Source organism: Hippocampus comes, unplaced genomic scaffold (assembly GCF_001891065.2).
Source record: "Hippocampus comes isolate QL1 unplaced genomic scaffold, H_comes_QL1_v1.1 scaffold58, whole genome shotgun sequence".
NCBI lineage: Eukaryota > Metazoa > Chordata > Actinopteri > Syngnathiformes > Syngnathidae > Hippocampus > Hippocampus comes.
The window spans coordinates 469,135-491,418 of NW_017805118.1; the positions used below are offsets into that span (position 1 = coordinate 469,135).

At 44.4% G+C, this 22,284-nt stretch overlaps 1 protein-coding gene across 10 annotated transcripts in view; it reads right to left on the reverse strand.

The window, feature by feature from the left end:
- rbfox3a (RNA binding fox-1 homolog 3a) overlaps nt 1–22,284 on the reverse strand; it is a 239,756-nt gene that overhangs the window by 134,589 nt on the left and 82,883 nt on the right. For all 10 annotated transcript variants that reach the window (XR_002167726.1, XM_019865687.1, XM_019865686.1 and 7 more), the window contains exon 4: nt 10,377–10,427. Coding sequence is in view for 9 of the 10 variants with exons in the window: in XM_019865687.1 (XP_019721246.1) it covers nt 10,377–10,398 (22 nt within the window). In the remaining variant the exon portion in view is untranslated. The remainder of the gene's footprint in view (nt 1–10,376; nt 10,428–22,284) is intronic.

The window sequence follows — 22,284 nt, forward strand, 5'->3', positions numbered from 1 at the left end:
CGGGAAATAGAAAGAGGCCAGATCGTGCCAAGGCTTGGCCACGTGGAGCAGAGATGCGGCGTCGGCTAAAATCCACATCCTGTCGCTTACACATGTTCCCGGATAATCGTACGTGTTCACGAGAGCGGCCGACCGCAACTGCGCATGCTGGCTTACGATTAGATAGCGGGAGCTCCCGCCGCACGTACGCACACAAGAGTGGAACATGCAAATGAAGTCGGAACATAAAATGCCGTCAAGCTTGGGGAGGGAGGAAAGAACAGCATCAAAGACAAAAGGACGTCTAATTAAACAGAGAGAAGGATCAGAGTTGAATACATCAAATATGGTGGGCTTGGATTTCTTTGCTTTTCGTCCAAACAAGCCGGCGTTGAATATGGAATTCCTTCTGATTCGGCCTTGCTTTTTCTCCACGCGGACTCAAACACAGAGCTGCGTTGCCCCAATCCCCCACGGGACTTCAATGGGAATCTAATTAACCAAGATCAATATTAGCACCATCTCTCGCTCGCTCGCTCGCTCGCCCGCCCTCTCTCTTCCATTTTCCATACCTGCATCGGAACAGCTGGTTGGAAATCATTTCTACAGTCCAGTGATGATGGCATAAATAAAAAAAAAAAGGCAAGGGAGCAAGACGAGCGGTGAGTTTTATCTCGGGTGGCGGTTGAGAAAAACAAAGAAAAATGACCCAAAAATCAGACGACGCAGCAAAAGGAGGGTGCAGACAAAGCCAGTGATAAGATTTGAAAACCGTTAAGGATGCAGTCTGTAAATGTCGCTTCCGATTGGCTCCCGCGCGCGCGGATGGGTTCGACGCACAAAAGCGAGCGCCGCGAACTGAATCGACGGATTGATGGCGTTTCGGGGTAAACATGGCGGTTGGTAAAGGCAGATATACGGTGGGGAGGGTGGGGGGAAGAGGGGTCCACTTCTGTGGTTTACAGATTATAAATGAATATGAGAACGGCGGTATTTGATTCATGAATAGTTCCAATAGACCTGAAATCAAACATTGCAGCAAGCCGACTTCTGCAATGGGTGAATCGATGAAACCGTATCTAGTAGGGAGTGTTCACAATGTGTCTTTTGAATGTAATGGCCATCCATCATTCAGCTGGGGGGTCTCAAGCCTATTCCAGATTACTTTGGCCAAAAAACAAACCACATCTGGAACGACAGACAGAGCATCAGTGACCTCCACATGTATGGTTGGTACTGGATATGTGCCTCGATCTGAACCATGACCACGAAAAGGATAATCGGTCGCTAATGTTATCTAGAAATATTTCAATGTACTCCAATAATTGTGTCGGCTTGAATTTCTGAGTGTTCCATTGCATTTTTTTTTTTAATGGCCAGGAATGCAATCCCCCCCTTTAAACGCTCTTGTCGATGTCAGCTGGAATTCCTTCATCATCCTGAATCCACTTCATCGGAGTGGCTGAGAGTGAACCAAGAGAGTCAAAAAGTGAGCGTGGTGACAAGCAGCTGAGAGGAAGAGGTGGAGGGAGGAGGGGGAGGGGGCAGATAGGCCCACGGATGAAAGGAAGACGCCGAAGGAGAGAGCAGGGATGGAGGAGCCGCTGGAGATACAGAGGGCAGTGTGGGAGCTCCAGTGTACGCAACCCCCCCCCTCCCCCCCTCCCCGGAGCCCTCCTGCGCTCCTCATTAGCCACAATGGAGCAGTGGGAGAGTGATCAAAGGCCCTGGTGTGGACAGAGCGGCACGCAGCTGTCACACTGTCACCACTCGGGGAGGACACTGACACGGAGACAGGGTGGGGGGAGGGAGGGAGACGAATGTGATGGTCGTGTGGTGGTCTTGAGTTGAAAATAGGATGTGGAGAGAGAAGGGGGGGTGGGGGATGCATATAGGCGACAGGAGAATGAGACGATGGAGAAAAGTCTGGAAAGTGGGAACGGGGGACTGGGGAGAAAAGATGCGCAAAGATGACGCCAAAGGAGAACGACTAAAATAGGGAGAGGGGAACTAAAGGTGAAAGTCAACATGGTTCAAATTTTGCAGCATGAAAGACAGCGGTTGTGGTTTATAATGATTAACCCTTTCATGCACACTGAAACCTGAAAAGACGATTAGCTGTCCACTGTAGCGACCGATGCCCCTCAAAGGGTTAAAAAAAAGCAAACCAATGAGTGCCAACCGTTTTCAGAACTAGGATAAGCCATGTAAAGTAGCACGCGGGGCGCATCTCATTCTACTCTGTCCTCATTCTATTCCGCACTGCTAATCACTCCACCCGGGCCACAGAAGTGAACCATGCGTACGCGGCTTCTGCAACTCATCAGTCACCCCCGCAGCTTTGTCCCACTCCTCTTTTTCCGTCCGTCCTCAGAATCTCCGCACCGTCCACCCGAGGGGCGTCACTTGATACCCTTCCATGCTTTTAGGAATGAGGGGAAGAAAAATGCATCGGATGGTGATGAAATGATGTGAAAATGAAGTGGAATTTGACAACACAAGGAAAAAAAAAAATGATCGAGAAATTTGTGTTAGTCGTTCAACAGCTGAAAATTGATTCTCCGGGGGTGGAGGGGCTCGTGCGTGCGAGCGAGAGAGATGGTGAAGAGGGCTGTATTTTTTCCCCCTCCTCAGCATTAATTATGACTGTCTCCACTTTGAGGTCAATTACCATAAATCAAAGTTAGAATAATAAGCCCATCAAAGGCTTGTTCAGTCATTGGCCTCTCCTGTCCTATCACACAGCTTCATCATGTTTTATGTTCACTATATCACGTTGAGAAGCAGGAGCCGCTAGGTTACGACTTTAATTCACTTCAGAATTCTTTATTTCGCTCCATCACTCCGCGACGTCTCTCGAGAATCGCGCTCGTGTCACAATTGTCATATCTGAAGACGATTCACAGGCCGATGTTCTCTTATCCCCGACTGGTATTTTGAAATGTGGGGCTTGACATACAGCGTATAACAACTTTGCAATTTTTTTTTTTTTTTTTTTTTTTGTATTATAGCAACCAGCACATAGCATCAACCAAAAAGTTTGAAGGTTGTTATCTATTGTCATTTCTGCGCACCTCACACCAAATATTAACGACACGGCAATCGTTTTGAAGCTGGCCTTCGTTAACCTTTTTGAATATCGGTATCCGGCAGTGACAAATAAAACCTCTTTACTATGTAATCCTGAAACAATTGAAATTTATGCGGTGACAGTGTTGCTCTGACTGGGAAATGAGGAGGTCCGCATGCTCGAAGGGCAAAGGTCAGGGTTATTTTGAATGATCCATCCGCCCAGTTGGGCATCCTTGGTGCAAATTAAACGGAACACTCTTGATGATTAAAACGACGGGCGCAGTGACAATGGGCACTCTAAATTGTTTGTCTATGTGTGCCCTGTCACACACAGACAAGTCACTTCTGCTTTCCTGTAGACACTTTGTATTTAAAATTTTTATTGTGTGTGAAATGTTCCCCAACTTTGGACATTTATTTTATTTTATTTGTTTTTTACTTTTGATTCTCTCTTAGTCTGCAATAGCAGACCGTCCGCATGGGGAAAAAAATGATCACAGGGAATTTATGTGATATATTGAAAAATCTGCAAAATGAAATGAGAAATGCAGGATTAATAAGAAAAAAACATCTGCAATACTATAAAAATCCAAAATGTTTTCTGCGATATGACAAGCGGCGACTGTATTCACATGATACTTCAATGACTGTCACATACAGAATAGCGGACTGCTCATCTTTGGTTAAACACGGTATATTCCACTGATAACACCACCCTGAGTCACTCCCTTTGTCTCCAAAGAAACAGGTTCATTTCTTAATGTAAAATTATTTGACATGAGACACGATAGTTTCATCTTATTTATGCCTTCAGAGCTATTGATCTTAACTACGGCGATTCCGAACGTAGATGTCAGCTTTTCTAAATGAACACTCGCTGCCAGTAGGGACTGTAAACTGAGTTATAACCAAATTCAACGCTTCGGCTTTTACTCCCACCGCCCTCGTCCACTCACAGTGCTCAAACACCCTTGACTGTATCGGCCAATAGACTTTCCATTAGAACCCTTTGCATAACCATGAAAGAGCGTTTGCATGGTTGACTAGACGTTGAGCTAATATTCAATATGACCTTTTCTGAAAGCCTGCAATTCCAATAAATACTAATTTCCTGTTGATCTAATTAGTGCCTACAGGAATGTGACTTCATCAATTATTGAAGAAAAAACAGGAGAAACTGTACGGGCTGCCATTGTAATGGATTTATTCCAGTTGAGGGAGGAGCGGGGTGGGGGGGGGGGAGAAGAAAGGAAAGGTGGCTATTATTTATTAAGCAGTTCTTTAATTGTGTTGAAACCACCCGCCGACGCAGCCGGTACGGCGGAAGAGAGCATAGTGGCACATTGTTGCTACTGGCCATCCCAGCTGGCTTCGGGCAGTAGGCGGGGGACACCCTGAACTGGTCGCCAGCCAATCGCGGGGCACACATCGACAAACAACCACTCGCGCTCAGACCTAGGGAGAATTTGGAGTGTCCCATTAACCTGCCACGCATGTTTTTGGAACGTGGGAGGAAAGTGGAGTACCCGGAGAAAACCCACGCAGGCATGGGGAGAATGCAAACACAGGAAGGCCGGAGCCGGAATTGGAACCGGTCCACCACCGGGCTGCCACTTAAGTTTCACAGTTGTGCAATTTTGGATCAGCTATTTTCTTAGCTGGCAACTCCGCAATTGGGGCAATATCTCGCCAACTGATGACGATGATGATGACGATGATGGTGAATGTTTCATATTTTTCGGCCTGCACAGATTCCGCCCCTTGTCTGTTTTCTTTTTTTATATTCTGCCTTCCTCGGGTGCGCGCAATATGAAAGTTAAGCAAGTGAGGGGAAGTTCTGAACTTTATAGCACCAAACGTTGGGTCATTTCACTTGCAACACTGGCAACTCTGCATCTGCAGCAGAATCCCGGAGCGGGTGTCATATGTAAAGTGCTTTCCATCCAGCAAGAATTACTCCTGTCTGCTGGCTACACACACGCGCGCGCACAGCGCACAGCCGCACGCGCATATATCTAGAGTCGATGGCCAAGGGGGAGGGAGGGAGGTAGAGACAGAGAAAAGCTGACTTAAACATTTTTCTCCATTTCACAAAAGTAGCTGTGGTGCTGTCAACATGATGAATGAGAGTATAAAAAGTGAGAGAGAGACATAAAAAGAAAGCAGAGAGAGCGAGCGAGCACAACGAGAGGCAGACGGGTGAGAAGAGGGGTGCGGGGGATACGTTTTTGGGGGAAGCACGAGGTGCAGTTCTGTGACCTGGGGATGTGACGGCAGCTGTTGAATATTTCCACCGGCGTACAGTAGTACTCCGTGTGCGTACGTGTCATCAGTTTATAACGGCGTTGGTTGCAAACATGCCCTTTCACACAGTTCATGATTAGGCAGTCAGCACTTGTGCAGGTGTTTTTGACACGTTCGTATTTATGGGCCCCCATTAAACAGGTAAGAACCGACTGTCAGGCAGCCTCAGCAAGACGCCGCCATAAAGTTTGGAGCCGTCACTCATGCAGATCCGAGTGGCGGCTGTACGCGGGGATAAATGGCACGTCAACTTGGGTTTTTTCATGACTTATTTGGAACATTATTTTGGCCCGGATGGGGTGACTACACAAGATGTATCCTCAATGACTTTTAAAAGCAACATTTGGGTGCACAACATTTTCTATCAGTTCGGATTTGAATCTAAAATCGAATTGGTTTAAAAATATATATATATAGGAAATTTCAACTGTTTGCATGGCCATGGCCAGCATTGTGACTGCGAAAACTATCTGTGGATGGCAACACAATGAAGCTGAAATCTGATTGGAGAAAAAACAAAACAAAACAAAACAAATGACTTGAAGCCAAAGACTGTTGGAAATAAAATTATTCCCATTTCATGAAAACGTAGGAATGTGCTTCGGATCATGTTCGAGCCTGCAGAGAAAGCAATGAAAGGCCCTGACAGCATGCCATTGATAGAAACATTTCCAAGAGGATAGAACGTCTAATATCTGGTACCACCTGCTGGTCAATATTAGAGATTATACAACAGAACGGGGAAAAAAAAAATTGCCAGATTGTGGTTTATTCAGTACAGTGCTTGGAACGCATTGTCTTGCTCCGAGGTGTACAGGCTGTTACAACCAACTAAACGAAAAAGAATATTCACGGTGAATTGCCAGCCTCCGCTGGATGGCCCCGCGGACCCGCTCGCTGATTGTGATGCACGGCGGCTGACAATCAGCCCATTGCAGAGGGCCGTCACCTCATGCTTGTGGGCTGATGACAGTGGGAGGCGGTGGCCCCCACCCGACACGGCAGTAATTGGACATTACTCGCGGAGAAAGGGCTAAAAGCATCCCCGCCACTCGTTGTGCTGACAACCCTCTTTTGCTCTCATCACACCTGTCTCCATTTCCCTTTGCTCTGGCCAGTGCGGCTTTAATTGTAATGGCCTTTCTGGAAGTGTTAAAAGCAGCTCCGAGGCACGTTGGGGAGGGGGGGCGGGGGGTCATCACTTTAACAAATAGAACGAGAAGTGGAGGCATTTACACTTTCGAGTTGTCTGCCGCTGCTGTGTGCTCACAATGAGAGGCAATAAAATCCACATTGAGCACAGCCGGTTGTCTGTTGAACTTTTTCCCTCTTTTGCCATCAGGGGGGTTTTTCTGTGTACACATCACAACTAAGCGGAAGACATCTGAGATCTGTGCATACGTACGCGCGCGCGCGTGTGTGTGTGTGTGTGTGTGTGTGTGTGTGTGTGTGTGTGCATGTGTGCGAATCAGAGCAGAGCGATAGCATGTCAGTTAAATAATCGTCGCAATGCTTTGTAATTCCCGACAGCCCCAAACGGTGTTTATTTGTGTTAATAATCTAAGTGTGGCTCTTCGGCTGCTTTGTACTATCATCATTAAGGCCGGGTTTGCATTTTTAATGACGAGGGGGAGGTGCGGGGGGAACAAACACAGCTTTATGAACATGAACAAACGGCTATGAGGTCAAATTCCAACAATCGGCATCGAGATTAATCAGCCTTAAGCGATCGGTGTCATAGGTACAGGTTTGGATTAGTTTGTACATGCGGGGATCGAGCATTAGTCGATAGTCACTGCACTGAACGTCTCTCAGACGTATTTTGCCAAGGACATTCCGAGTATCCGCCTTTGACCGAAAATATGCCACACTGGTGAAATGACATCATTGAAGATAAATTAATTGTCAGGCTGGAGCAACGACGCCACTTTCAATCACCCTTTGGGCAAGTCAAGACTTTATTGGAAATAAACAAAAATAAAAATGACAGGACAAGCTTTCTGAAGCTTTGCAGACTGTTTTGGTTTAGCGGCGGCTGGCGGCTAACTAAATCGTGACGCCACGCATCAGAGTCATTTTTATAATTTATAAGTCCGTTGTTTATAAAAAAATAAAATAAAAAAAAAAACAAACAAACAAACTGGAGAGGCACGTGTCCTTTTAACCCATTTGGAAGAGAAAATTCACCTGGAGCGACGCATTGTTTTCATGTGGAGCAGCAAGACTGTTTATCCAAAAGGTGACCGTGGCTCCGCATCCACATGTTCAGCAACTATTCAATTCACCGAAAAAAAAAAAATCATAAAGACTGTGTAAATTTGCAGCATTTTTAAAAAAACATTTGTACTTTTTGATGCACTGGAACCAGTACCAACGATTAAGCCGGGACCCTCAAAAATGACATTATGGCTCATGCAATATGGATTATAAGGCTTTCCCTGTTGCGCGAAATATAGGCGGATCGAATGGAAATGTATACAAATAGCCGCAGCGCCTGATTTATCGCCACCGACTGGCCCCTCCGAGAGAGGAAATTGCATCTAAAATTTAATGTCTGGGGGGGGTGGGAAAGAAAATCTAAAATCTGCAGCGCTGTTTTCTGAAAACACGCCCAGAGGCAGAAAGAAACTTCACTGGGTATAATTTTCCCAATCGAACCAGTTCAACATCAACTGTACGTGATTATTCTGGCTTTGGTTTTTCTTATCTTTTTTTAATATGAGGCAAAAAAATACGTCAGTCAAAGTCTATTTTCGTCATGATTCATTTGAAGGATGTTTGTCAGTCAATGTTAGGGTAGTAGTTGTGGTTTGGGTCCTATATGGAAACGATTGGTGCCATCAAAGTTGAAAGAACCCTGTTGTGATGAGCAAGTTGTTACTGAGATGTGTCATGCTTTTACGCACTTGGTGAGTATTTTTGCTAAATTTATTTGGGAGCTTGGCCGCCTGTTGTTTCAATATCCTTGTAAGGTTTTTGGGGAGAAAAAAAGTAGACGGTTCCATGTTATTTATATTGCCTAAAATCGCAATCAAAGCTCTTTCAAGGTGCAGGTACAAAACCACATGTCTCACACACACACACACACACACACACCAAATAAAACAATGAGAACAATCGACGCATAATCACGGCTCTCATTCAACGCCGCACGTCAAGACCCGTTTTGACACAAAACAGCTCTTGTCGCCGTATCACCGAAACACATCTCAGCGCGCATCTTCAAAGGAGCCGCAATTCTCTCATGAAGATCTTTACTCGGAGTGCTGAACGACTTTTCAATTAGTTCCATGTCAGCGTGATTGGGCGTCAGAGCCTTCGATGGGCCTGGAGGCCCGTTGATCAACGCTGATAGAGGCTGAAGAAGGCTCAGCCGTAATTGCTATTATGGATGGGGACAATGATGTGCGCGTGTGTGTGTGCGTGCCCGTGCGTGTACTCAAAGTGTTTTATGAGTTCCTGTCACTCTCCACTTTCATGTTCGTTATCAGACTTTTCGGGTAAAATATACAATGCAGCGAAACAGTAAGCGCCCGCTTCTGAAATGATTACTTTTTGGGGGGGTTGGGGGCAGATTTGAAAGTTTTTAAGGTTTAAGATCATCCCAAAAAAAAAAATCTGACAAAAAATGCTGTTCTTAAATGGGGTTGTTTGTTTTATTTAGGAAAAAAAATGGAATCGAATCTACTGGCCCTGTGTGAAAACGTATCTGCCTCTTCAACCAAATAACTGGCTGGACCAACTCGAGCAGCAACAGCTCAAGGTTTTTTTTTTTTTTTTTTTCTGCATCTGCCAATGAGTCTTTCACATCCATCATTTGTGAACAAATGGAAACAATTTGGGCAAACAAGCACAGCGAAGAAGCAACAAAAGAAGTAAGTGTGCAGATCCCGAGACAAAAACGGTGAACAGCAGTTCGCTTTTCGATGTGGACTGAAGTCAGGCAGCTGGTTTGCAACATTTTTACTCCATTGGGCGATTTGTGAAGTAAGGCTACACACAAATTTGAACGTACTTGTAGGCTAAATGCTAAAAGCATAGCATTTTTTCCCGGCAATAATGCCACTGGGAATACCCAAGGAATGCATTTTTATTGATTGATTTATTTTTAGCAGTGACGAACTGTAATTTAGCAATGAAGGAAGCGTGGTGATGAACCAACAGACTGGGCCAGACTGAAATAACGATGACCTGACCATGACCAGCGAGCAAATGATGAATAATGGACCGGGGGAATCAATTGATGTACTACCGCCGCTTATTAGAATGCGATGTTTGAATTGTTTGAGGTCCTGTTTGACTATGTGTAAAAAAATAGAAATAAAAAGATTTTACACAGCGGTGCACCGAAGAGTAATTGCATGCACTGTGTGTATTTCCACAGATCTAAGCTAGTTGTGTTCGATCTTTCCTTCCCCTATTAGATTAGTATTGACGGGCGGCGAGAACAAATGGCTACAACCTCCATGTTGGGTCTCAGCAGTCACTTCAGCCACATATCAAACGGAAACAATAATAAATATTGGATGATCACGCTGCAAGGTGGATGGCTGTGCAAGAAGTGCGTCGCAGGTGAGACGAGCGAGAGAAAGAAAGTGGTGAATGAGTAGATGGATAATATGAGAGAGAGAGAGAGAGAGAGAGAGAGAGAGAGAGAGAGAGAGAGAGAGAGAGAGAGAGAGAGAGAGAGAGAGAGAGAGCACAGCCAACAGCATGACACAGGGAGCAGCTGAATTAAAGAGGCTTTTTTTTTTGTGGCATTTAATATCCATTCATTGGCTGGACTGCTGACACAGTCAGAGCACTGCGCTCAGGATTTATAGCCACTAAGAGTGGGCATGCCCAGAACCGAAGCAGTGCAGTCAGCACATTCTCACTCTACCCATACGCACGCTTGGAAAGACAGCTGGCTGCGCGCGCACGCACGCACACACACACAAACATTCACTTGGGTACCAGAGGTGGTATGAAATTTGGTCAGTCATGTGCAATGGAAGCAGAGGAACAAACAGAACACCAACCTGCCCAACTGGGGGTCTCCATGTACGGCCGACTGGTCCGAGTGAAGGGGCCTGTAGAGGAGCACAAAAGAGAGAAGGGGTTGGGGGGGTAAGCATTTAAACGATCACAGACATAAACTTGGGTGCCATCATTCGGACAGAAAAAGAGATGGAGCGTTCACCTTCGCCCGTTGACGAAACCTATACTGTAGAATTTAGTGTTATGTGGTAAGGATCTCACTGCTGTAATCATGCAGCGTTAAATAAAAGACAAAGGAATTATCTCCAAAACCCACTGATAAAACGGAAAGCTCTTTGCGTGCACTGGCTCTCGTAAGATCGGATTCAGTAAATGTCAGGAAAATCCTACTAGATCAGCAGAGCTTTAGTGCGGGTTAATGCGAGTCGCTTCGGGTGAAAGAAGGTGTGTCGCGAGTGCTGGGTCGGTAAGATCTGGGGAGCGGAATGTCAGGATGACCATAGAGAAGAAGGATAAAAATATATATTGACACGAGTGTGCTAGAATTGTGTACGGACGTGAGAAAAGAAAATCGACTTCCTAGGCAGACAGCAGCATTTACAACACTTATTGCTTATGTCGGTGGTGCCACTGGCTCAGACAATGTGCTCCCTCTTGCTGCGACTGTATTGTCCTAATTAGTTTGGCGTAATGGCAAGACGAGGCCAATTCGGATTAAAAATGTATATGGCGAGCGCAAGATGGTGGCAATTGTGTGAATGTGAGCATGTCTTAAATGGCCGGCATTAATCCAATGCGTTACTCTTATCGTACGTGATAGCGGGAGAGGGAGAGGTGGAGGGGAGGGGTGCTGTGGGGAACACTCGGCTTGTTCCTGCTGTGAAAAGCGGATTGATATTGTACGCTTTCATCTTAACTAGCACCACATGTTTAAAGGTTTTTTTTTAAAAGAAAAACTGAAAGAAACTACAGTAAAAGAAAAAAAATGATAAGATGAAACTAGTAAAAATTGGAAAGATAATCAGCAAGATAATATTAAAAAAATAATTGAGTACTAAAAATCCTTGAAATTGCAAGAAGACAAAACCTGACCAGATAAGAGTTTTAATCAATGGCAGTCATTTTTAGACTCTTTTTTTAACTTGAATTCTTGAAAAAAATATATATATAAATAAGTATTTGGGGTTGAACGTGTGCAGTCTAAAAAGACGTTTAAATACGTCTTTGGGACTGAATGTGTTAGCGCTGTGATTACCAAACACAAATCCAGAAACACAATCATGCGAGTCTTTAATATTTGGTGAAAACATTGGGCAGTTACAACCCGGAAGTAAAAACAACAATAACGATGCTGCATGGTGTTGATTTCAGCCTTCGATTCGAAAGGCAGGTAAGTCGCCACTGGGTCTTCCTTTGCCCATTTATTGGCCTAAAATTTTCGCACGGTTACCAACGTCTGCAGCGAGCCACGTCTATCATCGGTGTCATTCAAAGGCGTCTCCACACGTGTTGCGCTTACAATGCTCTCTAATGCATAGTGGGAGGACGAACAACAAGATTTGAGCCATAGATTGGAAATAAAATTAAACCAGCAGTCATTCTAACTCACCAAATGGAATGATGTCAGACATCACCCAGTGATGTCACTGCACTTCCTTGAGCGACTGCCAGCTTGTGCGCTCGCTCAAGGAACATGATTGGGTTATGTGTGTGTTGATTACTGCGTGCGTGCGCGCGTGTGACTCGTCGAGGGGGCCGCCCGACAGGTGACTGCAGCCTGATTCCATTAACCATCCGGTAATTTGACCTATGTTTAATCAAATCAACTTTAATACCTCCAATCAAATTACATCAGCCTCCTGTGTCCTATCACAAACACCGAGTAGGAGCTGAAGAGGTAGCGGAAGATGAGACCAAATTTGCAAAGAGAGTCCAAGCCCTGCCGAAGTGTGAAACGGACTGCGTGCAATAAAATCATCGTCAGCAAATTCCAAATATCTAATATGGAGAAAAAAAAATGTCAACCGGGCATGGTAGTCATATTTTTTTTACAGTTTACTTTGGTGGTATTTTGAGTACCGGTATGTTGAGTTTGATTGTCATTTCTCTAAAATGAATAACACACAAAAAAAAAAAAAGCATTGATGAATAATTCAAAGTATTATGATAATCAGCTTTGCATAGATTGAAGACAAAGTAACAAGGCATAAAAAGGTAACAAGGATGTACAGCTACAGTATAAAAATCAATGCTGACATTCACTAACCCCGCCCCCCCTCTGGTTTGGAATGAACGGGAAAAGTCATTTGCTTTACGGGGAGGAGTGGTTGTTATCGTGCAGCTGGGGTGCTACTTTTCGATTAGTGATTAGGAGGATAAAGAGCAGTGGAAGTTCCCTAAGGCTGGATGGTTGACAATGGAACACATGAAGCCTGCTTTTGTGTGTGTGTGTGTAACGATGAGAGCAGAGCTCAGAGGATGTCAGCTTTTAATGCTGAGATCACAGCTTCCCCACCAGCAGTAATCTCATAGATTTCATCTAATTTAATTGGAAACACCTTCACTTCAACTAATGGGCCTTTTTATTTTCGGATATCTCCATGCTGCCGGGTAATGCTGGCCGCTGATGAGACTTCCTTGGCTGGGCTTTCATTTATACATAAATATCTTATCATCTTATTCGATGTGTATTTTGTTTGCTGACAGATGTTATTTATAATATTATATATTCAGTGTTATAGATATAATATTTATACATTCAAAGAAATATATAAATACATTAATGAATACTAAAAAAAAAGGAGCACAACAACCACCAAGCTGTGAATAGCATCAGTGAGAATATGGTATTTTCAAGCGCTTTACAAGACAGGACTGCAAAGACGGTTCGTTTTTTTTTTTTTTCTTCCCTGCACATAAGTGACATGACATGAGATGAAGCGATTAGAATTCCCTATAAAAGTGAAGGTAAGCCGAAGTCAGTGCATCTAAACACGAGGATAAAATTGTTGGCGCCGCTCTGTTAATGAAATGATAATAATAGTAAGGAATAAATACACATTAAAAAAAAACTCACATGCTAATATTCTGCTTGTGAAAGGGTTATTGACTGAATGCAAACGCAGTCACTGTGCTGTTTTGTGACTGTGTGGATACACTTAACATGGACAAGAGGAAGCAGGGGAGAGAGGTTGTTCCAAAAAAAAAAAAAACTGTTCCATAATCATCCTTCCATCCATCCATCTCCATTTTCTGATCCGCTTTTCCTCTCAAGGGTCACAAGGCGTACTGGAGCCTACCCCCGATGTCTTCGGCCAGCAGGCGGGCGACACCAAGAACTGGTTGCCAAACAACTATCTGCACAATCACACTTAGGTACAATTTAGAGTCTTCCATTAACCTGCCACGCATGTTTTTGAAATGTGGGAGGAAACTCGGGTACCCAGAGAAAACCCACACAGGCACAGGGAGAACACTCCATACAGGAAAGCCGGAGCCGGAATCGAACCCTGCACCTCTGCACTGTGAGGCAACCATCGCGAGACATAATTGTCTTACAAAGTATCAGCGAGTACTCAATTGAAGTACTTCGACTAAAATAGACTCATTATGTGTGTATCACTGTCCATGTAAAATTTAAGAGCATTCTGTGGTGAGAAAAAAAAAAAAAACTGTCTGGTTGCTTTCAAACTTTCCTCGAAGCAATATGTTACATGTCAAGAAAGGTCACATACCATGACCTGATGCTGCTCTGCTAATGGAAATGCCCCCAAAACATTGTGAACTGATTCGATCATGTCGTAGCGTCCCTCTTCCCCGCCCCCCCCCCCCCCATCAGTTTACTTTGAAGTCATTTCACACAAATCTAACTTTCTGGTTGAGTGTGCCTACTTCCTTCAGACCCACCGTACACAGGATGGCGCTTTCAGTTCCCACTAGCGTTTATTGTGCCAGGTCCACATAAAAGCTTGATTGTGGCCATATACTCCAGTATGCTTGACTGTGCGTTATGGCCACTGATCTTTATGTCTCTCCGCGCAGGAGGAAGACCATCGCCTCAGCAAAATGTTGGCTACATAGGCACTTGTGCTTGCCTCGTGTGACTTTGCCAGCGTGCGTTTGCATGAACTCGCCTACACCCCCGCCGCTGCCGCCACCGGTTCATCTGCATACGTTCTCCCGAGGGGACGCGTACAATGGGAACACTTAAATGAGGCATGCATAAATGGATGAAGCGCCTCTTGCATCTTATACAAGGTCTTGTGTGGGTTTTTCCTCGTTGCATGTGTTTTATTTTCCCTTCTTACACGCCTAGCGGTGGCAGTTAGGTAATTGAAAGCGAAAATGGAAGGGGAAGCGAAGGAGAGAAAGCGCGTGCGGATGTGAAAGATGGAGAGGGATGAGGGGCGAGGGTGACGCTCCTGGAATCAGACACAATTAACCCCTGAAATAATTCAGGGATCAGATGTGCTGTAAACACCTGGAAAGAATATGTTTAAAAAAAAGGGAGGTGGCGAACAAAATGAGAGGTTGGACGAATGAACGGAACACAAAAATGTAATGTGGCTCCAATGGAATGGCGTATTCACGCGCGTGTGTATGTGGAGGCATCCAGCGGACTTCTATTCAATTTCACTCCACCTCTGTCTTTCTTTTTTGTTTTTTGTTTTTTCTGTAAACATCCGAATGCCTTGAGGTACAATGGGTGAGCGGTAAGCTGCCATCTCTGGTAGGGTGAACTCTATTTCACGGGTTAGTGCTACAGTGAACAACAACAGCATCAAGCCTCTTGGCTTCATAAACCGGCGCAGCGCAGTTTCCATTGCGACTGTTTGTCCGCTTTTAGCTCCGGCAATAACTGTCAACAACGGGACGGCAGGACTTGAAACAACTAACTTTGATGGACAGAGGAATCATCCCCGCGGAATGAACCACTGGTGTGGAGCACCCCTTAGACAAGTAAGTAATATGTTTGCACAAAGCCTCATAGCAGAGCACTGTGCGTTGAACTTGACATTTTTTTAAAAATGTAAATTGCTTTTGAGGCAACCTGTTAGCTTGGCTTTCAGCAGATTTGCTGAAACTATGGCGGAAGATCAGATGTATGATCAAATGTATGTTGGTGTAGAGCTCACCTAAGATGTACTGCAATATTTTTTTTGACAAAAAAAAAAAAAAATGCCACCTGCCACATTTGTACGTGGTTAATTAAAATAAACTGCATTGCTTCCAACAACTCCCATATAATGACTCTTACTGGTCAGTTTTACTTGCGATCAGAAAGTGTTGCTCAATTTGCTGCAAAAGAAAACAAAACCAAAATTTAAAAAAAGTTAGCGGAGGCATAGGTAGTCCTCCATAGAATTATACTTTCAAAAAGGCAAAGCAAACATTCTATACAACCTCGGTCGGTGTCAAAACTGCTGATCTGGGAATAATCTATGCTAGCATTATCAGCCTGTGTCAGTGTAGGTGGGGAACAATGCAAGACTAATGGGCGAGTGGTGGAATTAATGGTTGTGCGTGCATATTTGTGTGAGTGGGTGTGTGTGTGCGCAGGGGCGCGGGTGTGTGTGTGTGTGTGTGTGTGTGTGTGTGTGTGTGAGAGAGAGAGAAGCCCCCCTGCCACATTTGTACGTGGTTAATTAAAATAAACTGCATTGCTTCCAACAACTCCCATATAATGACTCTTACTGGTCAGTTTTACTTGCGATCAGAAAGTGTTGCTCAATTTGCTGCAAAAGAAAACAAAACCAAAATTTAAAAAAAGTTAGCGGAGGCATAGGTAGTCCTCCATAGAATTATACTTTCAAAAAGGCAAAGCAAACATTCTATACAACCTCGGTCGGTGTCAAAACTGCTGATCTGGGAATAATCTATGCTAGCATTATCAGCCTGTGTCAGTGTAGGTGGGGAACAATGCAAGACTAATGGGCGAGTGGTGGAATTAATGGTTGTGCGTGCATATTTGTGTGAGTGGGTGTGTGTGTGCGCAGGGGCGCGGGTGTGTGTGTGTGTGTGTGTGTGTGTGTGTGTGTGTGAGAGAGAGAGAAAGAGAGAGAGGCTAAAATACTAGCACAATGCATACTGTAGACTGTAACGCGAAACTAAACTTGCTCACTCAATGGAAAAAAGGAGAAACAAATTAGTTCTTTGAAGGTTTGAAAGTTACAATCACACACTGTCATCCCTCGCCCCTCTTTCTGCCACAGGCCCAAGTTGTCACACTGCATTCCGGTCAATTGGGGCATCGGAAGCGTAAATGTAGATCTACCTGTCCCGTATGGAGAGAACTCGCCTAAGTGGGGCACCAAAATTATCAAAATGAGCGTTGGCATTGCTGTTTGTGGCGTTGGCATTGCTGTTTGTAGCCCATGAAGATAAGTCGAGTGACATCAACAATGGCTTTCAACACAAATGGTCCACAGTGAGTCTTGGGCCTTCAAATCTGACCTCTCCTGCCAAGTCGGAAAACGATAAATCCCACCTCCCCCCAATTGACAGTAGGAGATATGCAGCTGCTGGCTCAAATCTGTCATTGTGTCTGCATCATTTCCAACCAGCTGTGAGAAATCAATCAAGCAACAACTATTGTACAATGTCAAACGACTGGTGTCAAATTATCATTCAAGCACCCAAGTTAGACTTCGGCATTGACTAAAAACTATTCGCGGTCAATAAGTGGCGTGTTTTGGAATAGTGTAAACGAAGGCACATGTTGAACCCTTACGTGCATCTTGTAACCTGATAAGATGATAAGCTGTCCATTATAGTAACCTCTGTCCCTCAAAGGGTTAACAAGATGGTTTTGCTGAGTGACGTTCGGTCCAGGAGGTGAAAAAATGCGACTCGAGCGGACCTTGGGGATGGTATGTGCGAAGTGAGACGGACACGGAGCAAGAGAGAACGAGTATCCCACGAGAATGGTCATGGAGGACTCTTGAGCGCTTGCACCGTGTGTGCGTGTTTTCAGTACGTGATTGAGCTTAAGGGTGTGTGTCAGAGATGGAGCGGAGGGCCCCTTCGCAGAACGAATATCCCATGAGAATGGTCATGGAGGACTCTGAGCGCTTGCAGCATGTGTGCGTGTTTTTAGTACGTGATTGAGCTTGAGAGTGTGTGTCAGAGATGGAGCGGAGGGCCCCTTCGCATTAAACACCCCATTCTGCTGACAATCGCGAAAAGAAACCAAATGGCCCCACACACACACACACACGCACACGCACACGGCGCCACACATCCACTTTCACACGCTTGCACTCATCTTGCTGCCTTTGCTTTATTGATTCTTAAATGACACCGGAGTCACTGTCATGGAGCTGCTTGCGACCACTCTGCTGGCGCGTCCGTTTCTTCTCAATCGACAGCAAAACAGCGCAAAGCATACGAGGCTAGACGTGTGTCCATTTTACCTTTCGGAATGCTATACAGTATTCAGAACACAAAAGCGATAGAAATCACCCTCCATTATTCTTTTCTCCACACGTATGACCGTGAGCTACATGTTGACTGCTGCCGGAAAAAATAAAATAAAAATTGTGACACCAAGATGTTGCTGAGAGCATTAAAGTAGATTTCTCGTTCCAATTTACCAAACAAGTCAATCGACAAATTCAAATTTCAAACCAGACAGTTCCGTAGAGGACAGAGAATTGATGTGGTGGTCGAACCAAATTCACCCAAATCACGGTGTACCACCTTAGCCACAACTTAGACCCGCTCTTAGAGGGTCGAAGGTCGACTACTTTCTGTCATCAAATTGTAAGTTGCGGGCATGGAAAGGAAAACAATCTCGGAACGCCGAGCACGGCACCATCTGCCAAATTTCCAAACACTGTAAAACAGACATGCCCATGTACCAAAGCGAAGATGTGTCAGTTTTTACGCAGAATGAGCAGAATTCTCACACCTGACACAGAAAATTAATCTTTCAACCTACATATATGTGCGGGAGCTGCCTCCCCCTTCCCTCCCTCGGACAAATTCCAAAACTAAGCTCAAAACCGGCTTATTTAGCAAAGTGTGCAGTCCGCTCTACCCATAGATAGCATGCCTTGGTAACTCAAAGGACCCATTCCTGTACCAGAAGACTTCTCCTATACTGATGGAGCTCTCTCCAGAACACTTCGCCCAGCGGCCCCGAGGCATTTAATACTCTAGTAGTGGCAGCGAGTAGCAGTTCAGAACGGTCATGCTGGAAGAAACCAATTCCCGCTACAGCAATCTCATTCTTTCAGTCATCCCCCACAGCGCCTTGCAATAAGTGAGGAGCCAAGTTAGAAACCCCTTGTTTTTTTGTGTGGGGGGTTGTTTTTTGTTTTTTCTCTTGTAGTACCGGGAGACACCACAACTGACCGAAAAGAAAACTATTTATGCAGGAAATTAGTGTCACAGTAGAAGTGACACATACTTTTTTTTAAAAAATTCATTTGTTTTGATACTTTATGAGCCTAGTCCATACTCAATGGATACTTGTGAGAGCACCGATGTATCAATACTAGAGATTGGATACATGAAATAATATTTTCGATGAAACAAGTCAGGCTATATGACACTGAGCTATCAGGAACATTCTATAGCATTGTACTGAACCAAAAGGTGTGTCAATTTTTACGCAGCACGAGCAGAAATGTCACACCCGACACAGAAAATTCATCTTCCAACCTACGTACAGTATATGTGCAGGAGCTGCCTCCCCCTTCCCTCCCTCGGACAAATTCCAAAACTAAGCTCAAAACCGGCTTATTTAGCAAAGTGTGCAGTCCGCTCTACCCATAGATAGCATGCCTTGGGGGGGGGAGGGGGGGTTCAATTCCGTGTGATGTGCCAAAACGAATGGATAAAATTACCGACGTGGCAAGAAATAAACATGTCGCGTTCAAACTTCAAGGTTCCTCTGTATGATGAATTCAGTTTGTATTTGCTGTACATTATATTCACGTTTGGATTTGTTTTTAAGAAGCTTGTTTCAGATATGATTGGTATTTGAATAGTGAATAACTTCCACCTCCCCAAGTTAGAAACCCCTTGTTTTTTTGTGGGGGGGGTGAGGCGGGGGGTGTTTTTTTGTTTTTTCTCTTGCAATACCGGGAGACACCACAACTGACCGAAAAGAAAACTATTTATGCAGGAAATTAGTGTCACAGTAGAAGTGACACATACTTTTTTTTAAAAAATTCATTTGTTTTGATACTTTATGAGCCTAGTCCATACTCAATGGATACTTGTGAGAGCACCGATGTATCAATACTAGAGATTGGATACATGAAATAATATTTTCGATGAAACAAGTCAGGCTATATGACACTGAGCTATCAGGAACATTCTATAGCATTGTACTGATGGTCGTACTACAGCGATAGTCAAATAAAACACACACACACACACACACACTTGACCAGAAAGTACTGTTTGCTCCTTGTAAATAAAACATAATGTCCATTTTCCCTCCAGGAGAATGGTCGATTACTATTTCTGCACAGGACAGCAAAGTTTGCCGCGACGGCGGAGTTTATCTCCATTGGCCTGTTCTTCCGCTGTCCTCTTCTACTCTTTCAATTTTTTTTGGGGGGGGGAGGGGGGGTTCAATTCCGTGTGATGTGCCAAAACGAATGGATAAAATTACCGACGTGGCAAGAAATAAACATGTCGCGTTCAAACTTCAAGGTTCCTCTGTATGATGAATTCAGTTTGTATTTGCTGTACATTATATTCACGTTTGGATTTGTTTTTAAGAAGCTTGTTTCAGATATGATTGGTATTTGAATAGTGAATAACTTCCACCTCTTCTAATATCAAAGTGGAACGTTCGACACCATGTATCATGGTGCATGTGTGTGTGTGAGACATCTGGCCAGAAGTTCTGTTTTGTTTTGTTTTCAACATTTTGTTGTTTTTTTTTTTCCACACACATGCTGAGGATAAGTGATTCGGTCGGTCTGAGGTGGACTGGATGAAGATACTATCAACACTTATGGTATTCTGGCTTGTGACAAAGCCTTAGCGAGTGCTTTATGTCGCCCTTTGGTGAGAGCCTGCCGTAAGTAGCTGTAGTCATTCACAAAGAGTTATGGCTCTGAGCGGCAATGCTGAAGGGACGGAAACGCCGGAGAAGAAAACAAAAGAGAGGCGGCGCAGGACAATGCAGAAAGGGTGTCAGTACATGTTGCGGTTGGAAAGATAAGGAAAACTGAATATGAGAAAAGCTGACAGTCATTGCTTTCATCATTGGGAGAAATATTGTGCGAGTTTTTTGGGTTTTTTATTTTGGGATGTCCAAAATATAGACCTGCTGGCTCATGTGCGCTTGTCAACGAAAAGAGGGCCCAACAAGTTCACAAGAAGACAGCAAGTTTTAGGAAGACCAAGTCAAATCAAATCGATTATTTTTTTTTGTCAACCAGGAGAAGTCACCAAAACAGTGAGTTGCGTTGACTTGAGTCTCCCCACCAATGCGCTTTGAGGATAACAACGCATCCCTGCTCCACAAATCATATTCAGATTGGCAGGTCAGGTTCAAAGCATCCAGAAGTCCTATTCGTCTGACAGAAGGGGTTTATTATGAATCTACATTTGGGGGGGAGGGGGGGATACTCTTTAGTTTCTCAAACAATAAGAAAAAAAACAGATCTTGAGGAGGGAACGAGACTGTGCAAAAGTGTCTTTGATGAAATGGTATCGAAAATAGATTGAACAAGAAACAAGGAGTAAGTTGGGGGGGTTGAAGAGAGAGAGAGAGAGAGAGAGAGAGAGAGAGAGAGAGCGAGAGAGAGCGCGAGCGAGAGAGCGAGAGCGGGCTGGGCTTCTTAAACTAATGAGATATTGATTTGGGAGATACACACCTCCTCAGGGCTTCCGGCTGACACTCAGACAAATGGGCAGCCATTCATTACTAAGAGAGAGAAAGATATAACGCTCATGAATAGAAGTGGTTGTGGGGGTGCGGGAGGGTGGGGGAGCGGGGTTGCAATGGGGAGAAACGGATACAATCTGTCGAAAGACCACTGGGGTAAAAAGTGTGAGGAAGGCGACGAGAACAAGCGACGCGTGTGCGGTTTGGATGAAATATATTTTGGATAATCAGGCAATATCAGTCCAAGTGAGGGAACGACTGTGACGAGGGTGGAGGCTGTATCGGCCATTGGTGCTAATACCCACCGCCCCCAGCTCCCGCTGCACTTGACCCCTTCGCCCCTCTCTCAGATGCCGAGCCCGCGTCGTCATTTGGTTTTTCTTGTGACTGTGGTTGAAATAGATTTTAAAACTGACCTCTGTACTGGTTTACCAAGTAGATCTGAACTTGATTGACAGCTGCCCCTGCCCCTTAATCCTATCGTCATTACGGGACATAAATATAAGCATGTGCCCCACCAGCTCATTGTTGTGTGGCCATAAAAAGGATACTTAGTGTACCGAAATGCCACCAATGCTGCATCAAGAAAGCTTTCTTTGTTGCTTTATGATCTAATTTTACTATCTGGCTGAACTGACGACAACATTAACAATCACAATTGTGCTCCCACACCACCTAAAATGCATTGTGTTTTTCGTGAAATTAGCCGTATTTAGGTATTGCTCCTGGGAGTGTGATTGCATTTTGCCTGTACAGGCTCATAACAGGGCTTACGGTGGAACTATATTGATAAACATAAAATAAATAGCAGGATTTGACAGAGCAAAGCACTCAAGAATAGTAGGCAGGAGAGTGCAGACTTCTGCCAAGGTGGGAAAAACAAGGGTGTTAAATAGCAACTGGCAACGAACAGCTCCAAGCAGGCAATTTTCTTGCTACTCACACATGTACTTCGTGAATATGAACATACTGTATGCATATGTCATATCACATCTCCGCATTTTATTACATGCATGCTCAGTCAAAGGTTAAAAAAAAAAAAAAACCCTGAAACACTGAATGCTAATGGCTAGCATATACTGAAGCGGTTCTGCCGG